Consider the following 17154-nt stretch of genomic DNA (forward strand, 5'->3'; position numbering starts at 1 on the left):
GTCTTGATTGAACGTCCGCGACACGGTTTGCCACGAATGTTTTCCAGTGTGACGGCGGATGTCGCAACCACGCGAGCACGATCGATGAATCCGTCCAGCAGGTGATGCGAACGGTAAAGTCGGTGAACAAAGCGCGAGTAAATTCCATTAATTTGGCAAGCAGAACCGCGGCGGAGAGTTCAAGGCGCGGGATACTCAGCAGTTTGAGCGGAGCGACTTTTGATTTCGCGATTAGTAAGGAGGAAAGAATCTCTCTCGACTGAGATATTACACGCGAGTAGATTACGGCGGCGTAGGCTTCGCTGGAGGCGTCCGCGAATCCGTGCAGCTCGATAGTCCGCGAGGCAGCGTCAATTCCGACCCACCGCGGAATCTGAATGGAATTCAGATGTGAGAAATTCGTGTAAATGTTGTGCCACCGAGATAAGATTTGCGGGGGGACGGGATCGTCCCACGAGATCTTCAGCTTCCACAGATGTTGAATGATTATCTTAGCGCAGATAATCGTAGGAGTAACCCAACCCATCGGGTCGTATAATTTAGCGATTATGGACAAGATTGAGCGCTTCGTACGTGGAACCGACTCGGGAGCGGAGATTCGAAACTGAAACTCGTCCGAAAAAGGCATCCAGTGAGTGCCGAGGATTTTTAATTGTTCGTCGGAAACAGGAATCGGGCTACATGCTAGCCCATGGTCGACGGGGTCGATATCGGATAGGAGTCGGGCCGAGTTGCTTGCCCATTTTCGCAATGTGAAACCGCCGCGCTGTAATAACGTCGTAAGCTGATCGCGCTTTTCGACGAGGTGATCGACCGTATCGGCGCCGAACAAGACATCGTCGACGTAGATGTGATTGTTTAGCACAGCCCGCGCGAGCGGAAATTCGTGACCATCGTCGTGCGCCAATTGCTTGAGCACGCGCAAGGCGAGAAACGGAGCACACGCTGTGCCGTACGTAACGGTTAATAATTGATACTCGCAAACATCGTCCCGCGAATCCGGCTGCCATAGAATGCGCTGAAAATCGACGTCCCTTTCATCGACAAGAATCTGGCGGTACATCTTGGCGATGTCCGCTGTGCACACGTACCGACATAATCGCCATTTAAAAATGATCGTCGGCAAATCAGTCTGCAGTTTCGGACCGGCGTACATTAGATCGTTTAGGCTGGAGCCATTTGTTGTGCGGCTGGACGCATTGAAAACGACGCGAATCCGAGAAGTTACGCTGTCGGGACGAAAAACGGGATGGTGCGGAATGAACACGGTTTGCCTATCCGACGGAGAAGCGAGACGCATATGCCCGAGCGATGCATATTCGTTCATGAAATCGCGATATTCCGAGGCCAAGTCCGGATTCGAACGAAACCGACGCAACAACGCGCGAATACAATTCAGCGCCCGTGATCTAGAATGCCCGATTTCGAGCGGAGGCGGATTCTTAAACGGGAGACGGACAACGTAACGACCATCGGGTCGGCGCGAATGCGAATTTACAAAATGCGATTCGCATTGCTCGTCCTCAATTGACGGCGCGTGGTGTTCGGGCGGCTCCTCACTGATCCAAAATCGCTCAAGCGCATCGGTGAGATCGACGGCGTCGGTGTCTTGCGTGACCGAGAGATGAACGGCGATTCGGGGGGGTGGAAGAACACCGCTCGCATCGGAATCGCGAGCCTCGACAGGGCCCGAGAGAATCCAGCCGAATATTGAATTTTGTGCTATGAGTTGACCCGGAGCTCTTTTTTTCAACCCTTCTAAAATGATCTCGCTATAAATGTCCGCGCCTAATATCATATTAATTGGCTCTCCGTTCGTGGGATCGACATCGGCAAGTTTGAGTCCGCGAAGGTGTGACAGAGATTGGAGCCCCGAAGCGCACCGCGGTGAATACGACGTTAGCTTCGGCAGAATCAACGCGAGAATTTCGAGTGACGGAGCACGATTTTCGACAGAAGAGATAACGACGCGAGTCGCGAATTTGTACGTGCCGGCGTTTTTACCGCCGACGGCGGAGATCGTAACAGGGCACCGAACTCGCTTGAGACGCAGTAGATTTGCGACTGACTCGGATACAAACGTCATTTCTGAGCCTTGGTCGATTAACGCACGAACGCGGAGTTCCCGACCACAGGGACCGACAACAGAAATCCAAGCGGTGGCGAGCAAAACAGGTATCGCTTCCCGAGACGGAGCGCGTGACGCGACGAGCGATGTGACCTTCGCGTGAGGGCCATTCGCCTCAGAGACTTCTGTACCCGGCCTCTCCTGCGTCGAAGATGAGTGTGAGCCCTCGGAAGCGTCGTCGTGAAGCAACGAATAATGCTTCTGATGGCAAGTACGGCAAGTATATTTGCTAGGGCAATCACGACTTACATGATTCCCGCCTAAGCAGTTAAAACAACGTTTATGCGTTTGAACAAGACTGCGACGATGGCTCAAACTCCCTTTTACAAATGACGGACAAGAGTTAAAATAATATCGAGCTTGGCAAATCGGGCATCGAAAGGCCGGACCCGCTGGTGAGGACACATGATGCGCATTTGCGGGAGCGGAGACGGGTGAGACGGCAGTGGCCGGTACGGGCGCGAGATTCGAAGATGCCGTGGACGCAGTTATTTTGCGAGGGGATGGCTTGGCAACGATCTGGCGCGACGCAGGAACGACTAGATCGTCCAGCGCGCGGCGACGATGTCGAAGAAACTCGAGTAAATCCGTATACGACGGAAGATCATCGGAATCACTTGTTTTTATGCTCCACGATTTTCGCGACGACGCATCGAGGCGCTGACAAATGATGTGCACCAGGATATCGCTCCACAAATCCTTCGGTCGCCGATTTAGATTTTTCAGTGAGGTGAGCGACGAGGTGACTTTATCCAGTAAAGCTTGTAAATCTCCTGCGGACTCTCGCGAAATAACGGGGAGATTAAACAGCGTGGACAAATGCGTGCGAATTAACCGTCGCTTGTTCTCAAACCGCGAGTTTAAGGCTTGCCAGGCGCTGTCAAAATTGTCCGCGGTGACAGCGAGATCGCGAACGCATTCAAGGGCGCAACCAGTGAGGCACGATAACAGGTAATGCATGCGCGCAAAATCCGTTAGATCGCGGTTCTGAATAATCAACGAGTTAAACCGGTCGCGAAATTGTTCCCATTTATCTAAATTGCCATCAAACGGAGGCAAGGAAATCGGCGGTAGATGGGACAGAGAGAAATTCGACCGAGCGTGACCAGAAGACGAGTCAGTGCCTGTTTGATTTAAACTCACGGCCGGCGGTTCCAATGTTTCAAGCGATTTGTTCATGAAGTCTAAGGCACTCTGATAGGCGTCTTCAACGGCATCATAGATGTTGTCCTTGAAGTAGGGAATCGACACCTTTGTTTCATCCGTGACTGAATTAAGTAGCTCAGAGTGCCCGCGGAAGAACAGCGCCCAGTTTTCTTTAAGGGAGGTGATCCGAGACCGCAGGGTGGCAGATGTGACATTGGCACGACCTAATTTTTTCAGGTTGTCAACTGCGCGCACGATTGATCGTTGCAATTGTCCTTGCGTGAGCAACAATTGCTTCGCAGCCTCAGCCATGACGAGCGAAAGATAATCGCACGGGAGAAGCACACGCGCCGAATCCGGCTCGAAGGACCACTCAATTTATGTGCACGATTCGGCGAAAATGCACACTTCCGGTTTCTTTTGTGTGAGAAAACAGCTCAGCACTGAGCTCGGCACGGTGCTTTGACTTGAGGTTGACAATACAAAAAAAAAGGCGAAATTCTAATTGTCACAATTAACAAAGAGCAAAAAAATTATATTCACAAAAAAATGATACAAAAAAAAACTATACAGTGTAGAAGTAGGGAATCACGAGAGCAAGGTCGGCGGTGGTAACGAACGGAAATCTTCTAAGCTCGGCCTTCCCGACGGAAATCTTCGAGAGCGGTTGCTTTCCCGCCCGATCGTCGGAAATCTTCTCGCGAACGGCGGATATCTTGAACGCGAGCCGACAAATTGCGCGATCGCGACACCTTGCCCCGCGAATGTTCGTGTAACAAAAAAGAAATAAAGAGAAAAGAAAAACTGACAAAAAAAATGAATGATCGCGGAGGATTCAATTAGTGACGGAACGGTCCAATGCTCGCGGCCGAGAGAGAATATACGACGAGTGAACCGTACGGTGACAACGTGAGAACTTCTTTCTTATTAGTGTCGAAGTTCGAGCGAAACTGCCCGCGTTTCGGCAGAATCGGCCCTCGATCGTCGGAAACATCGAGTATACAAAACAAACAGGTGACGAGATGACTAGTGAGAACCGGATTAATCCGACTTTAACGTATTGAACCTGTTGATGTAAACTAGAAGCGGTATGCGGCGACTGACAAAAATAACAAAGCATAAGCGAAGAACGCGGACGGATCGCGAATGCCGATGGAGAGTCAGCGAATTAAATAAAATTTCACAGATGATGAAACAGGTGTATTATTCTATATTGACAAACTGTCAGAGTTAGATCGGTCTCGTGGATACAAGTTAATAAGTCCTGTGTCGTTTTGCAAAATTCTCAATAGTTATTAAGAAAATAATTAATTTGTCTAGCGCAAGAGCGACAAAGAAGCTAAACGTGAGTAAGCGCGACAGGCGAGTAGCTAAAAATGGTGCCGTCGCCTGTCGCGCTCACTCACGCGTAGCTTCCTTGTCGCTCTTGCGCTAGACAAATTAATTTTTTTCTCAATAACTATTGAGAATTTTGCAAAACGGCACAGGACTTATTAACTTGTATCCACGAGACCTATCTAACTTTGACAGTTTGTCAATATGGAATAATACACCCTGTATATATTAATCGCTGTGTGTGTGCGCGCGCGCACGCGCACGCGCACGCGCACACGCACACGCACACGCACACACACACACACACACACACACGCACACACACACACACACACACAGCGATTAATATATATATTATTTTAATAAAATATAGTATATATATGTGAGAGGTATATTATGAGGACAATTTCATTAAACCACTGTATATTATGTAGACCAAACGATATTATGAGGACAGTCCTCATAATATTTCAATAAATACCGTACATTATGTGGACCGGTCCTCGTAATATCTTCAAGAATTTTCGTACATTGTGAGAAGCACCTTTAAAATATATATGCAACGCACGTTATGAGGAACATTACCATGGGTGTAAAATGTTATAAAGACCAACAGTTCAGTTAAATTTTGACAGATAAATTACGATTAAAATAAACTAATTAATACATCTGAAAATAGTGCCTGCGTATTAGAAGCTGTCAAATTGATAATGTTGATTTCATACATAAACTTATATGCATATTTTGTACAGTTAAAGGCGTAGTTTGTAGATGTATTAGTTAGTCCGCTTTAATCGAAAAGCATCTGTTATAAGTTAATTGAAATTGTTCTTCGTAACATTTTATATGCATTGTAATATTCCGTCCTTCTTAATGTATATACCAACTTTCGTACATTATGAGGACCGTATTTAAAATTATGCATAACGCACATTATGAGGACCTATTACATTCTTAAATTCTGTACATCGCAATAACTGTCTTATTTAATTTGCTGTATTTTATATACAGAAATATACAGTAAAGTAAAATGTTAAACAAATAAAATATATGAGAGTCTTAAATAAAATTATTTATATTTTTATACAATTGTTACGTCCACGCCCTTTTAATTTCTTTCTTTCTAGAACATTCTAATTCACAAGGATGACTAACGATAAAATGAAAGGTCAAGTACATTGTTTTTAAGAAAAGAGTCATAACAACGGAAAATTCGGAAAAGTGAATCAGACTGCCCTATGATAAGCGGTGCGCACGGCACTCGTAAACAACGCCCTTTTCAATCATATAAAAAGCGCGAGCGGGCGGAACATTGTACATTCTAAAAAGTCTCTTGACACCTGCCGTTACTTTAACCGCGATTCGTGAGTGCTTAAACAAACCAGAAGGAAGAATCAGCCGATCCGTAGCCGCTCTAACCACCCGATTCACGAGCTGCTCAAATCCGCCGGACTTCCACCGGAATCACGAATCCATCGCTCCGCCAGAGGAACGTTTGACGCTAAAACTTCGCTTGTTTAATAATCTGCCCAAGTAGTAAGTCTGATTCTCATTTTTCTTCAATTTTCCGTGAAGTTATTATTAAATCGATCCGCTCATTTATAGTGAGCCGAACTTGCCCACGCACTTCCGCTGATTCTGACGAGAATACGTCGAAATACAACTATTTGCTTACCGAGTTAAAAAGAAAACTTCCGATGCCATGCGGCGGAAGCTACAACTGTAAAATCTGTTATCCCGAGCTTCGATTGTACGCGGATTATTGCGAGGCCCAAGGCCCATCGTTTTCGCCATCGCCGATCGCGTCACCTCACCGACTCCCCTCGTTTGCTTCGAATAATCCTCATCCTGTTCCTCTCCCGAGTTTTTCTCATTCCTTTTCTTCTCCATTTGCATCTCTTCCTAATTCCAGTTACAGACATTTCCTCGACCAAGTAGCCGACAAATACCCTCACCCACCTCAAGAAACTCCTGAACCTCAATCCTTCCCTCCTCCAGCTTTTAAAACAGAATATAACCTTTCCAACAACGATCCTGTCATTTTTGTCTATCATCCCGAACATCAAACTCCTTTTATTATCCCTGAATCACACCTGCCTACATTTTTCTCTCCTCCTGTTCCTTAAAGTCATCCTTGTGAATAATAATTAATTAAACTTGTATACGCATTTTACTGTAATTTTAAGAAATATATTTTGTTTGTTTTTTTTTGTAAATCTGCCTTCTCGAATTATTTTAGTTGTAAGTCGCACCGGCCCCATCCCTGATAACAGGTGATACTTGTATCGCTTTATCAAAATTAGCGGCCACCGATCACGCAGCTTAGATAAGACGTCACATTGTCTCTCGGGACATTGACTCTTGTCGTAGCTTTTGGTGTGAGCGGTATCTCGAGTACACTATTTACTGTGTATCTCGAGATTACAAGGTCAAGTTACCCAGACCTACCTCATCCTTACCTCCTATCTTTGATAATCAACGGCCTGGACGTAACAGAACCTAATTTTTGGGGGCTCGTCCGGGATGTTGAGTGCGACTTATGGCGGATAATACGAGAAGCAAAACCGATAAATCAGTAATAGACGAATTATATAAAACAGCCATAGAAAGTTCACAAAGTTCTAAAACAACTTCAACTCCTTTTCAATCAGTCGCGAAAAATATTGATTTTACTCTTGACGAGAGTAAAATAGCCGAAACTCCTTCTCAACCACCTGCTAAACACGTTACTATTAACGAAATTCCCGAAATTCTAAGTGGAAACGAATCCGAATCCACGATGCAGACCACTCCTAAAGAAACAAAAATAATTACCAATCATAACCCCTTCGCTACATTAAAATACGCGGTAGAAGCCGTACCTTTTTTCGACGGTAAAAGCTCGTCATTATCTTATTTTATCGAAGGGTGTAAGGAAGCGAAAAATATGCTACCTCCAGAAGCAGAACCTCAATTCACCAAGGTTATTAGAACCCGAATTGTAGGCGAAGCTCGACGCACCATTCAAGATGAAGAATTTAGTAGTATCAATAAATTGACCAATTATTTGCAAGAAGTTTTCGGGGAAGCGAAAAATATTTACCAATTACAAGGCGAAATGGGCCGTATTTATCAGAAAAATGCGGAAGACGTGGTTTCGTTCGCTAATCGACTGAAACATATCGGCAAACAAATATTAGAATGTCATCGAAAAACGGGAGGTGTCACGGAAGCATTGAGAAAAGCTTTACAACAAGATATGTGTAAATGCTTTATTAGAGGTTTAAAACCGGAAATCGAACAAAGAATAACGCGGAATTTGGAAATTAACGAGACAGTAACTAACGCAATTAATATAGAACGGGAATTACAAGAAATTAATAATTTACGAAATAACAGTTCTGAAAAACAAGCAAAATCATATTGTCAAAATTGTTTAAAGGAAGGACACTCGAGTTCTTCTTGTAAAAATCCGGGAACAGATATTTTAATTTGCCAAATTTGCAAGAAACGCGGTCACAGTGCCGACAAATGTCGGCATCGTAATCCACAAAGTTATCGACCAGTAACATTAATAAAAGAAAATCTGTTGACTTGTCAAATATGTACCAAAACCGGGCACACGGCTAAGAATTGTAAAGTAAATACTAGTAAACCTGTAGTTATCTGTCAGTGGTGCGATAAGCCCGGGCACTCAGCTCATAATTGTTGGAAAAAACAAAACGAATTCAAAAACACAGATAACAAATTCAGAACTGTTTGTCAAATTTGTAATAATAACGGGCATAATGCTAAAGAATGCCGATTTAAAACGGGACAGAGCTCAATATCCAAAAATTCGTTATTCTGCCGGTATTGTAAAAAGGAAGGACACCTCCTGGAAAATTGCGAACTAAGATCAATAAATAATGATCGCCGGAAAAATATGAATGCGGGAAACTTACTCGGCCCCTCAAAAACGGGCGTGACAGAGGGGACCGAACGGATTTCACGCCCCTCGACCAGTCAAAGATCATAAGAAATTCGCTGTTCTGCGACGTCCGGCCTGTCACTGTTAATCTTGATAAACAGAGCCATGTACCAACAATTCAAATAAATTTACACGGTATAGATTTGATCTTTATGTTGGACACAGGCTCCGGGCCGAATATCGTCAAAGAGCAATTTTTATCCGGGAGTGAAATAGTTAATCACAGTGTAGTGTTAAAATTGAGTGGAATTAACGAGCATCCAGTTTATACTCTCGGTGAAACAAAATTAAATCTCTTCAAGATACCAGTGACGTTTCATGTGGTTCCTGGCGATTTTCCTATAGCACAAGCCGGCATACTCGGAAACGATTTCTTTACGCAGACGGGTAGCAAAATCGACTACGCGAAGGGAAACTTAAAAATATCGGGAACCAACGTTTCGTTCTTCTCACCAGAAAAAATTACCGTACCTCCGCATACGGAATCATTGTTTTTCGTGAGAATAGGAAACCCACAAATAAAAAAGGGCTACATTCCGAAGATAAGATTAGCCGATGGAATCAGTCTGGGAGACACGATAGCGGAAAATGTTGACGGAAAAGCTTATCTGAGTATCGTAAGTACTACAGATAAAGAAACTGAAGTTCAAGTGCCTACCTTAAACCTCGAACCTCTTATCAATAATGGTTCAATTAATCGAAAAATTATCGATCAACGGAATGAAGTCAAAAATTTGCAAGACTCCGATAGTAACGACGTAAATTGCAAAGACGAAGAATCCGATTCCGAAAATTTTGAAGACTCCAGAGAGGGAAGTATCCAAACCTCTCGCAAAACAAGAAAAATCCAAGGAACACAAACGGGAGATGTGACGACATCGCCTGGCTCCACGAAATCCAGAGGGGGAAATCTCCAAACCTCTCGCAAATCAAAGAAAATTCAAGAAGTACGAGAGAAGGATGCAGTGACATCGCTCGGCTCAGCAAAATCTAGAGAGGGAAGTATCCAAACCTCTCGCGAAACAAATAATATACAAGAAGTACGAGAGAAGGATGCAGCGACATCGCTCGGCTCTGAAAAATCCGGAGAGGGAAATCTCCAAACCTCTTCTTTAATTAATAATAATAATAAATTGTCTTCAAAATTCGCAAAAAACTTGCAAAGTTCCCAAGAGTGCTTCACGATATCGAATAAAGATTCGGAAGACAGACTCGACAAAATAATACAACTATTACGTTTAAATCACTTGAATGTAATAGAAAAGAAAAATATAATTAAAATCATAACGGAAAATCAGGAAAGATTCCACATACCAGGGGAACAACTCACCGCTACTCACGTACTGCAGCATCAGATTCCAACCACGGATGATCAACCAATAAATACTAGACAGTATCGATTTCCGCAGATACATAAAGACGAAATAAATAAACAAGTTGAAGAATTACTAAAAGGAGGCATAGTCAAGCCATCTCAATCACCATACAACACGCCTATCTGGATCGTACCGAAAAAGGAAGATTCGCAAGGAAATAAACGATGGAGAATGGTATTAGATTTCCGTGCATTAAATGAAAAAACCATTGGCGATGCATATCCATTACCGAACATTACAGATATCCTAGATCAACTAGGAGGCGCACGATATTTTTCCGTGTGTGACTTAGCCTCAGGCTTTCACCAAATAAAAATGGCACCAGAAGATAGTCACAAAACCGCCTTTACAACGCCTTTTGGTCATTACGAATTTGCTAGAATGCCTTTTGGATTAAAAAATGCTCCCGCTACATTCCAGCGCTTAATGGATATCGTATTGGCTGGGTTACAAGGACAAGAATTATTCGTATACATGGATGACATCGTTGTTTACGCTACTACGTTAGAAGAACACGAAGAAAAATTCAAGAAATTAATGAAACGATTAGAAGATGCTAACCTGAAACTACAGCCCGATAAATGCGAATTTTTACAAAGCGAAGTCACTTATCTTGGACATGTGATTAGCAAGAACGGAGTAAAACCAGATCCGAAGAAATTGGAAGCTGTAAAATCATTTCCACGGCCCAAAACATCAAAAAATATAAAACAATTTATCGGACTAGCAGGATACTATAGAAGATTTATACCTGAGTTTTCTAAATTAGCTAAGCCATTAACAAATCTGTTAAAAGGCGATATAGCTTTCAAATGGACATCCATTCAAGAGGAAGCATTTAAAATCTTGAAACAAAAACTCTGTGAAGAGCCCGTGCTACAATATCCAGATTTTTCAAAACCTTTCATCTTAACCACAGACGCTTCTGGAATCGCAATAGGAGGCATATTATCACAAGGAGAAATTAATAAAGATCAACCTGTAGCTTATGCCTCCAGAACATTAAGTGATAACGAAATAAAATACGATACTTACGAAAAGGAAGCTCTAGCAATAGTCTACTGTGTAAAACATTTTCGTCCTTACTTATACGGTCGAAAATTTACATTAGTCACGGATCATAAGCCTTTATTATGGTTTAAAAACGCACAAGACGCCAATATGCGAATACTGCGTTGGAGATTAAAACTGGCAGAATATGACTACGAGGTTGTATATAAAGCCGGAAAAACAAATGTCAACGCCGACGCCTTATCTAGAAATCCAGTGGAACAAACACCGTGTAACATAATCAATCGGAAGAAAACTTTGAATCCAAACGATCCTAAGGACGCAGAAATAATTGCCAAAATGTTAGAAGAATCCGACAGCGATAGCGAGGAAGAAGATTTTAAATTATATCTATCTGATAACGAAGATTTTACGATCGACGACCAAATAGAGAATGAATTTGTTCTCGAAAAAGAAGAAAAACAGCAGCCACTTCAAATAACAAAAGAGGTGTCAACTCATAATCTTCCAGTCACAGATAGAATTCAAACACGGAGCCAAACAGCTAAAAGAGAACAAAATAAAGAAAAATCTGACCAGGAAAGTAAAACACACGAGGATAAGAGTGATAACGAATCTGAAACAAAGTCAACGCCAGTTATCACCGATATACGCGTAAGGAAAGCCAACGTTATAGATACTCGTGACCTACTATTCTTGAGAAAAGATAACGTGACATACTTTACAGATACTAGCGGAAAACCTTTAGATTCTGGATCTCAAAAATTATTCGAGCGAAATGAACTCCCAAAAATACCAACACTTACAGTGGGAAAGGCTGAAATAATTAAATACAAAAAATATTATCACATTGTTCTACCTATCAGTGAAGGATCGAGAGAAGGACCAACAATGACATTAAACCATATTAAAAATGCCATAAAAGATTTGCAAACAATTTCCGAAGAATTCAATCTGGAAACCATCAGCATAGCAAAAACAGATTTTGTTAATAATGTGCCATGGAGCGACATCAAACGACTACTGCAATTAATTTTTATCGAAGCAACGACTAAAATAATAATTTGCAATGGGTTAATTAAATATCCACCAGCCGATTTACGCACAGTAATAATAAGTGAAACGCATTGTTCACCGACAGGAGGACATCGTGGAGTAACGAAAACATATAACAGAATAAAACATAAATATTATTGGGAGAATTTAAAAACAGATATCCAGAAATTCATACAGCAGTGTTTACAGTGTCAACTAAAAAAATTAGTGAGAGTGAAAACTAAACAACCAATGATGATTACCGATACACCAGGATCATCTTTTGATAAGGTAGCCATGGATATCGTGGGACCTTTGCCGAAAACGGAAAGGGGAAATGAATACATATTAACAATGCAAGATCAATTAACTAAATTTTGCATGGGAATACCATTGTCGGATCAAACTTCCGAAACAATAGCAGAAGCATTTGTAAATCAATTCATCTGTATAATGGGAGCTCCAAAAGCAATTCTAACGGATCAAGGCAGAAATTTTATAAGTGAATTAATGAAAAAAGTTGCCAAAATATTCAGAATTCGCAAATTCCGTACTACAGCATTTCACCCGCAATCAAATGGCTCATTGGAAAGATCTCATCACGCTCTGGGGGAATATTTAAAACAATACGCGAATAACCAAAATCAGTGGGATAAGTGGATAAGTCTCGCGATATTTAATTATAATACAAGCGTGCACGAAGCCACTAAACATACACCATACGAATTAGTATTCGGAAAAATTGCCAGAATTCCATCAAACGAACCACTGGGACCAGAAGATAAGCTGGCTAACTACGACGAATATCTAATAGACCTCGTCACTCAATTACATACTATACAAGGAAATGCGCGAGAAAACGTAATCGAAGCAAAGAATAAATCAAAGAAATATTACGATAAAAAATTAAATACGCAAACTTTTAAACCCGGTGATTTCGTATTCATGCTAAAAGGTCCGAAACCTGGCAAATTCGGTGATCATTATTCTGGACCTCATGAAATTATGGAAATTTTAAACAGAAATAACATAAAAATTAAAATCAATAAAAATAGCCGAATTGTGCATCCTAATCGTTTAAGAATTTCACATATTAAAAATCACTAACCAATTAAATTTTTCAGATGGACCATTACCGCAAACTAATTATACTCTTGTTACTAACAATATCGATCTCTTCCACCCACGGGATAATAGGATATGATTGTGGCTCAGCAGCAGCTAATCTAACAACACTATCTCTTATCGACTTAGAAGAATGTGACATTCCGACCGTCTCAATAAACACTACACAAGTTTATCTACAGCTACTTCAAATAGACGATTTTACAAGTGTGAAAGTTATACAATGCAAAGTGGAAATAGACAGGATGATTAAAAAATGCGGAATGTTTTCGCACACCATGGAAGTACATAATGGAAAATATTCATACATACACGAAGTCTCAAGAGAAGTATGTCAACATATGCATCTGGATGGAACATTTACAATTGGCAACACACTAATAACCGGATTAAAACCGAATGCTACCGCAAGCCGTCCTGTGGTCCTGGCCGGAAGTGTGGACAACGACGGAGCCTGTTCCGGAGCCGCCTACTCCGATCCTTATGGAACATGGGAGCAAGTCATCGTATTAAGCACTATCAAGATAACGCTACAAGATTATTCTGCAAACATCCGACTAAATTCTAATCAAGTGCTATTAAGATCCGGAGTTGTATGCGAATTAAAAGCTACACGTTGCACCGATATGGAAGGAGGTAATACCTTCTGGGAACCCCAGCCGGGCGACACTTGCAATCTACGAGGATACAGTCTTTTATACAGAGGGATCGCCGAAAGCATAACTGATTATAACGTGGAACCACCTCAGATCGTATATACCATAAATCAAAGAGATATAGTATTCGCTTTAACCAGGACAGGCGAATATACAAGCTGCGGATTTACATTAACGCAGACCGAACACCCGAAATTAGTAATATTTTTAACAGATCCAAATGGATACATATTTAAAAATTACAGATCCTCGGCATCCTACGATTTATTTACATATGTTAATTCAAAATTCGTTTATGTAGAAAGGCATGTACGACAGCAATTTAATTTATTATACAGAAATGTAATATTAGAACAATGCAGATTAGAATTACAATTATTAAGAAATTCTTTAGCAATAGCAACACAATCACCAGATATTTTCGCTTTTCACTTCATGAAAGGACCAGGATACATGGCCGTATCAACAGGAGAAGTAATTCACATTATAAAATGTGTACCCACGGAAGTAAAAATTGCAAGTACAGAGGAATGTTATGATCAACTTCCAGTAATAAGAGGGAACGAAACTTATTTCCTAACACCACAAACACATATACTATTACAACAGGGGACTCAAATAAACTGTAATCCTTTGGCTCCAGCAATGTTCAGATTAGATAACTCGTGGTATAAATTTTTGCCAAGACCAGTAGAATCAGTGCGACCTACAGTCATGAAACCAATGACAAGACCGACTTGGAAATATGTGAGCCCAGGATCATTAGCCACGAGCGGAATATACACACAAACAGATTTAGATGATTTGAAAAATCACATAATGTTTCCGGCCGAACGACCAGCCATTCTTAACACTCTTGCACGAGGAATCATGGGCGAACCAACATTAATCCAAGGAGGCTCAATCTCTAATTTAATTGACAAAGCATCAATAGAAAGAATCGCAATATCAACTTGGCAAAAGTTTTGGAGCAAATTCTTAATTTTTGGCAATATCAGCGCAGGATTAATGGGAATATATCTTACTTGCAGAGCAATCAAACTATTAATAGATACTCTCGTACATGGCTATGCCTTACACACGGTTTACGGATGGTCAATCTACTTGATAGGAGCAATCTGGGATTCTATAACCAACCTACTACTACATCTGGGAAAAGGAAGGAACAAATACGAAAAGGCCAGCGCTCCTAAACAGGATCCAGAAACAACGTTCACCCAGAATCATCTAGAAATGGAAAATTTACATCCAAAAGTTTATCCAACAATACCAGTAGAAAAAACAGCAACATATACGTTCGAATTAAAAGAATAAAAAAAATAATAATAATAAAAATAAAAAAATAATAATAAAAAAATTTTTCAAAAAAAAAAAAATAATAATAATATAAATAAAACCAATAAAATTTTTCTTTTCTCCCTTTTCCTATAAATAAAAATCCAACTAATTTTACTAACTAACCTCATCACATCTTCAGAAAATGAGTACCGAGTCGAGAATTGAACACATCAATACCAAGGCATTGACCAGAAGTGAACTCAAGGCCCGGATAATTAAGGTCAGCTCCCCACGCTCTTCTGGGTACAACTACTTAACAGCCAGGAGGAATTAGAAGAACTGACGGAAGATCTAACCAGAAGAATGGAAAGGAAGAGCAAGTTCATGCACATTCCGCCCGATCGAATCCATGACAACACAGTGGTGGCGGTAAAGGAAGAACATATATGGAGACGGGGAGAGATCCTCTACACCATCGACAAGACGGTATACGTCGCCCTGCGGGATTGGGGCCGGACCATCAAGGTCCCATTCTTCGAGGTATACCTCCTGGAGGATCGTTTCTGCCAACTCCGTTGGCAAGCCATCCCCTGCGGCCTCGCCTACCTGCGACCACTGAACGAAGAACACGAGTGGTCCGACCGAGCCAAAATAGTATCCAAAGCCTACCTCAAGGGATTAGTAGGATGGATAAAAATCCGCCGTCACCTACATGAGACCAGCGCAGCCATCACCTTCAGGATCGAGCACAAAAGTGAGGCGGCAATTGATGACCTCAAGGAAACAATAATCCGGCTCGGATTCGGGCAAGACACCTTCCAAATAATTGGAACTTGCTACCCTAGCATTTAAATATTATATACATATATACATATATATATATTCAATTATAAATAGATAAGAAACCAGCATTCCTTTCAGATAAAACGGATATGTGTGCTCTCCATTCAAAAAAAAAATATATATTTACTTTCCGATAAGAAATGTTTTATCTGGAACGAAGGGCAACCGATAATTTTAAATTAGCTCTTAAATTGTTCGTGAAAGAAAGAAATTAACCCACTCATTTTTTCCATCTTGCAAATGCAGAGCTTTCAAACCTCAGCATTTGTCTAAGGCCGGGGGTGTTACGTCCACGCCCTTTTAATTTCTTTCTTTCTAGAACATTCTAATTCACAAGGATGACTAACGATAAAATGAAAGGTCAAGTACATTGTTTTTAAGAAAAGAGTCATAACAACGGAAAATTCGGAAAAGTGAATCAGACTGCCCTATGATAAGCGGTGCGCACGGCACTCGTAAACAACGCCCTTTTCAATCATATAAAAAGCGCGAGCGGGCGGAACATTGTACATTCTAAAAAGTCTCTTGACACCTGCCGTTACTTTAACCGCGATTCGTGAGTGCTTAAACAAACCAGAAGGAAGAATCAGCCGATCCGTAGCCGCTCTAACCACCCGATTCACGAGCTGCTCAAATCCGCCGGACTTCCACCGGAATCACGAATCCATCGCTCCGCCAGAGGAACGTTTGACGCTAAAACTTCGCTTGTTTAATAATCTGCCCAAGTAGTAAGTCTGATTCTCATTTTTCTTCAATTTTCCGTGAAGTTATTATTAAATCGATCCGCTCATTTATAGTGAGCCGAACTTGCCCACGCACTTCCGCTGATTCTGACGAGAATACGTCGAAATACAACTATTTGCTTACCGAGTTAAAAAGAAAACTTCCGATGCCATGCGGCGGAAGCTACAACTGTAAAATCTGTTATCCCGAGCTTCGATTGTACGCGGATTATTGCGAGGCCCAAGGCCCATCGTTTTCGCCATCGCCGATCGCGTCACCTCACCGACTCCCCTCGTTTGCTTCGAATAATCCTCATCCTGTTCCTCTCCCGAGTTTTTCTCATTCCTTTTCTTCTCCATTTGCATCTCTTCCTAATTCCAGTTACAGACATTTCCTCGACCAAGTAGCCGACAAATACCCTCACCCACCTCAAGAAACTCCTGAACCTCAATCCTTCCCTCCTCCAGCTTTTAAAACAGAATATAACCTTTCCAACAACGATCCTGTCATTTTTGTCTATCATCCCGAACATCAAACTCCTTTTATTAT

At 41.7% G+C, this 17154-nt stretch overlaps 2 protein-coding genes across 2 annotated transcripts; one reads left to right on the forward strand and one right to left on the reverse strand.

Annotated features, from left to right (window-relative positions):
- Nucleotides 1-282: 282 nt before the first annotated feature.
- LOC139102772 (uncharacterized) lies at nucleotides 283-3586 on the reverse strand. The gene is made up of 2 exons (XM_070656907.1): nucleotides 456-3586; nucleotides 283-373 (listed from the first exon to the last, which is right to left on the reverse strand). The coding sequence occupies exons 1-2, from the start codon at nucleotides 3584-3586 to the stop codon at nucleotides 283-285; spliced, it is 3222 nt and encodes a 1073-aa protein (XP_070513008.1).
- Nucleotides 3587-12967: 9381 nt separating this feature from the next.
- Nucleotides 12968-15117, forward strand: LOC139102667 (uncharacterized). The gene has a single exon (XM_070656748.1). The coding sequence runs from the start codon at nucleotides 13105-13107 to the stop codon at nucleotides 15073-15075; it is 1971 nt and encodes a 656-aa protein (XP_070512849.1). The 5' UTR covers nucleotides 12968-13104; the 3' UTR covers nucleotides 15076-15117.
- The last annotated feature ends 2037 nt before the right edge of the window (nucleotides 15118-17154 follow it).

Source organism: Cardiocondyla obscurior, linkage group LG05 (assembly GCF_019399895.1).
Source record: "Cardiocondyla obscurior isolate alpha-2009 linkage group LG05, Cobs3.1, whole genome shotgun sequence".
Classification (NCBI taxonomy): domain Eukaryota; kingdom Metazoa; phylum Arthropoda; class Insecta; order Hymenoptera; family Formicidae; genus Cardiocondyla; species Cardiocondyla obscurior.

Coding starts and splice junctions, on each gene's coding strand:
- LOC139102667 (XM_070656748.1), top strand. CDS start 13,105: ATGGACCATTACCGCAAACTAATTATACTCTTGTTACTAACAATATCG.
- LOC139102772 (XM_070656907.1), bottom strand. CDS start 3,586: ATGGCTGAGGCTGCGAAGCAATTGTTGCTCACGCAAGGACAATTGCAA. Junction 374..455: donor CTGTGGAAGCTGAAGATCTC/GTGGGACGATCC, acceptor AATTCCATTCAG/ATTCCGCGGTGGGTCGGAAT.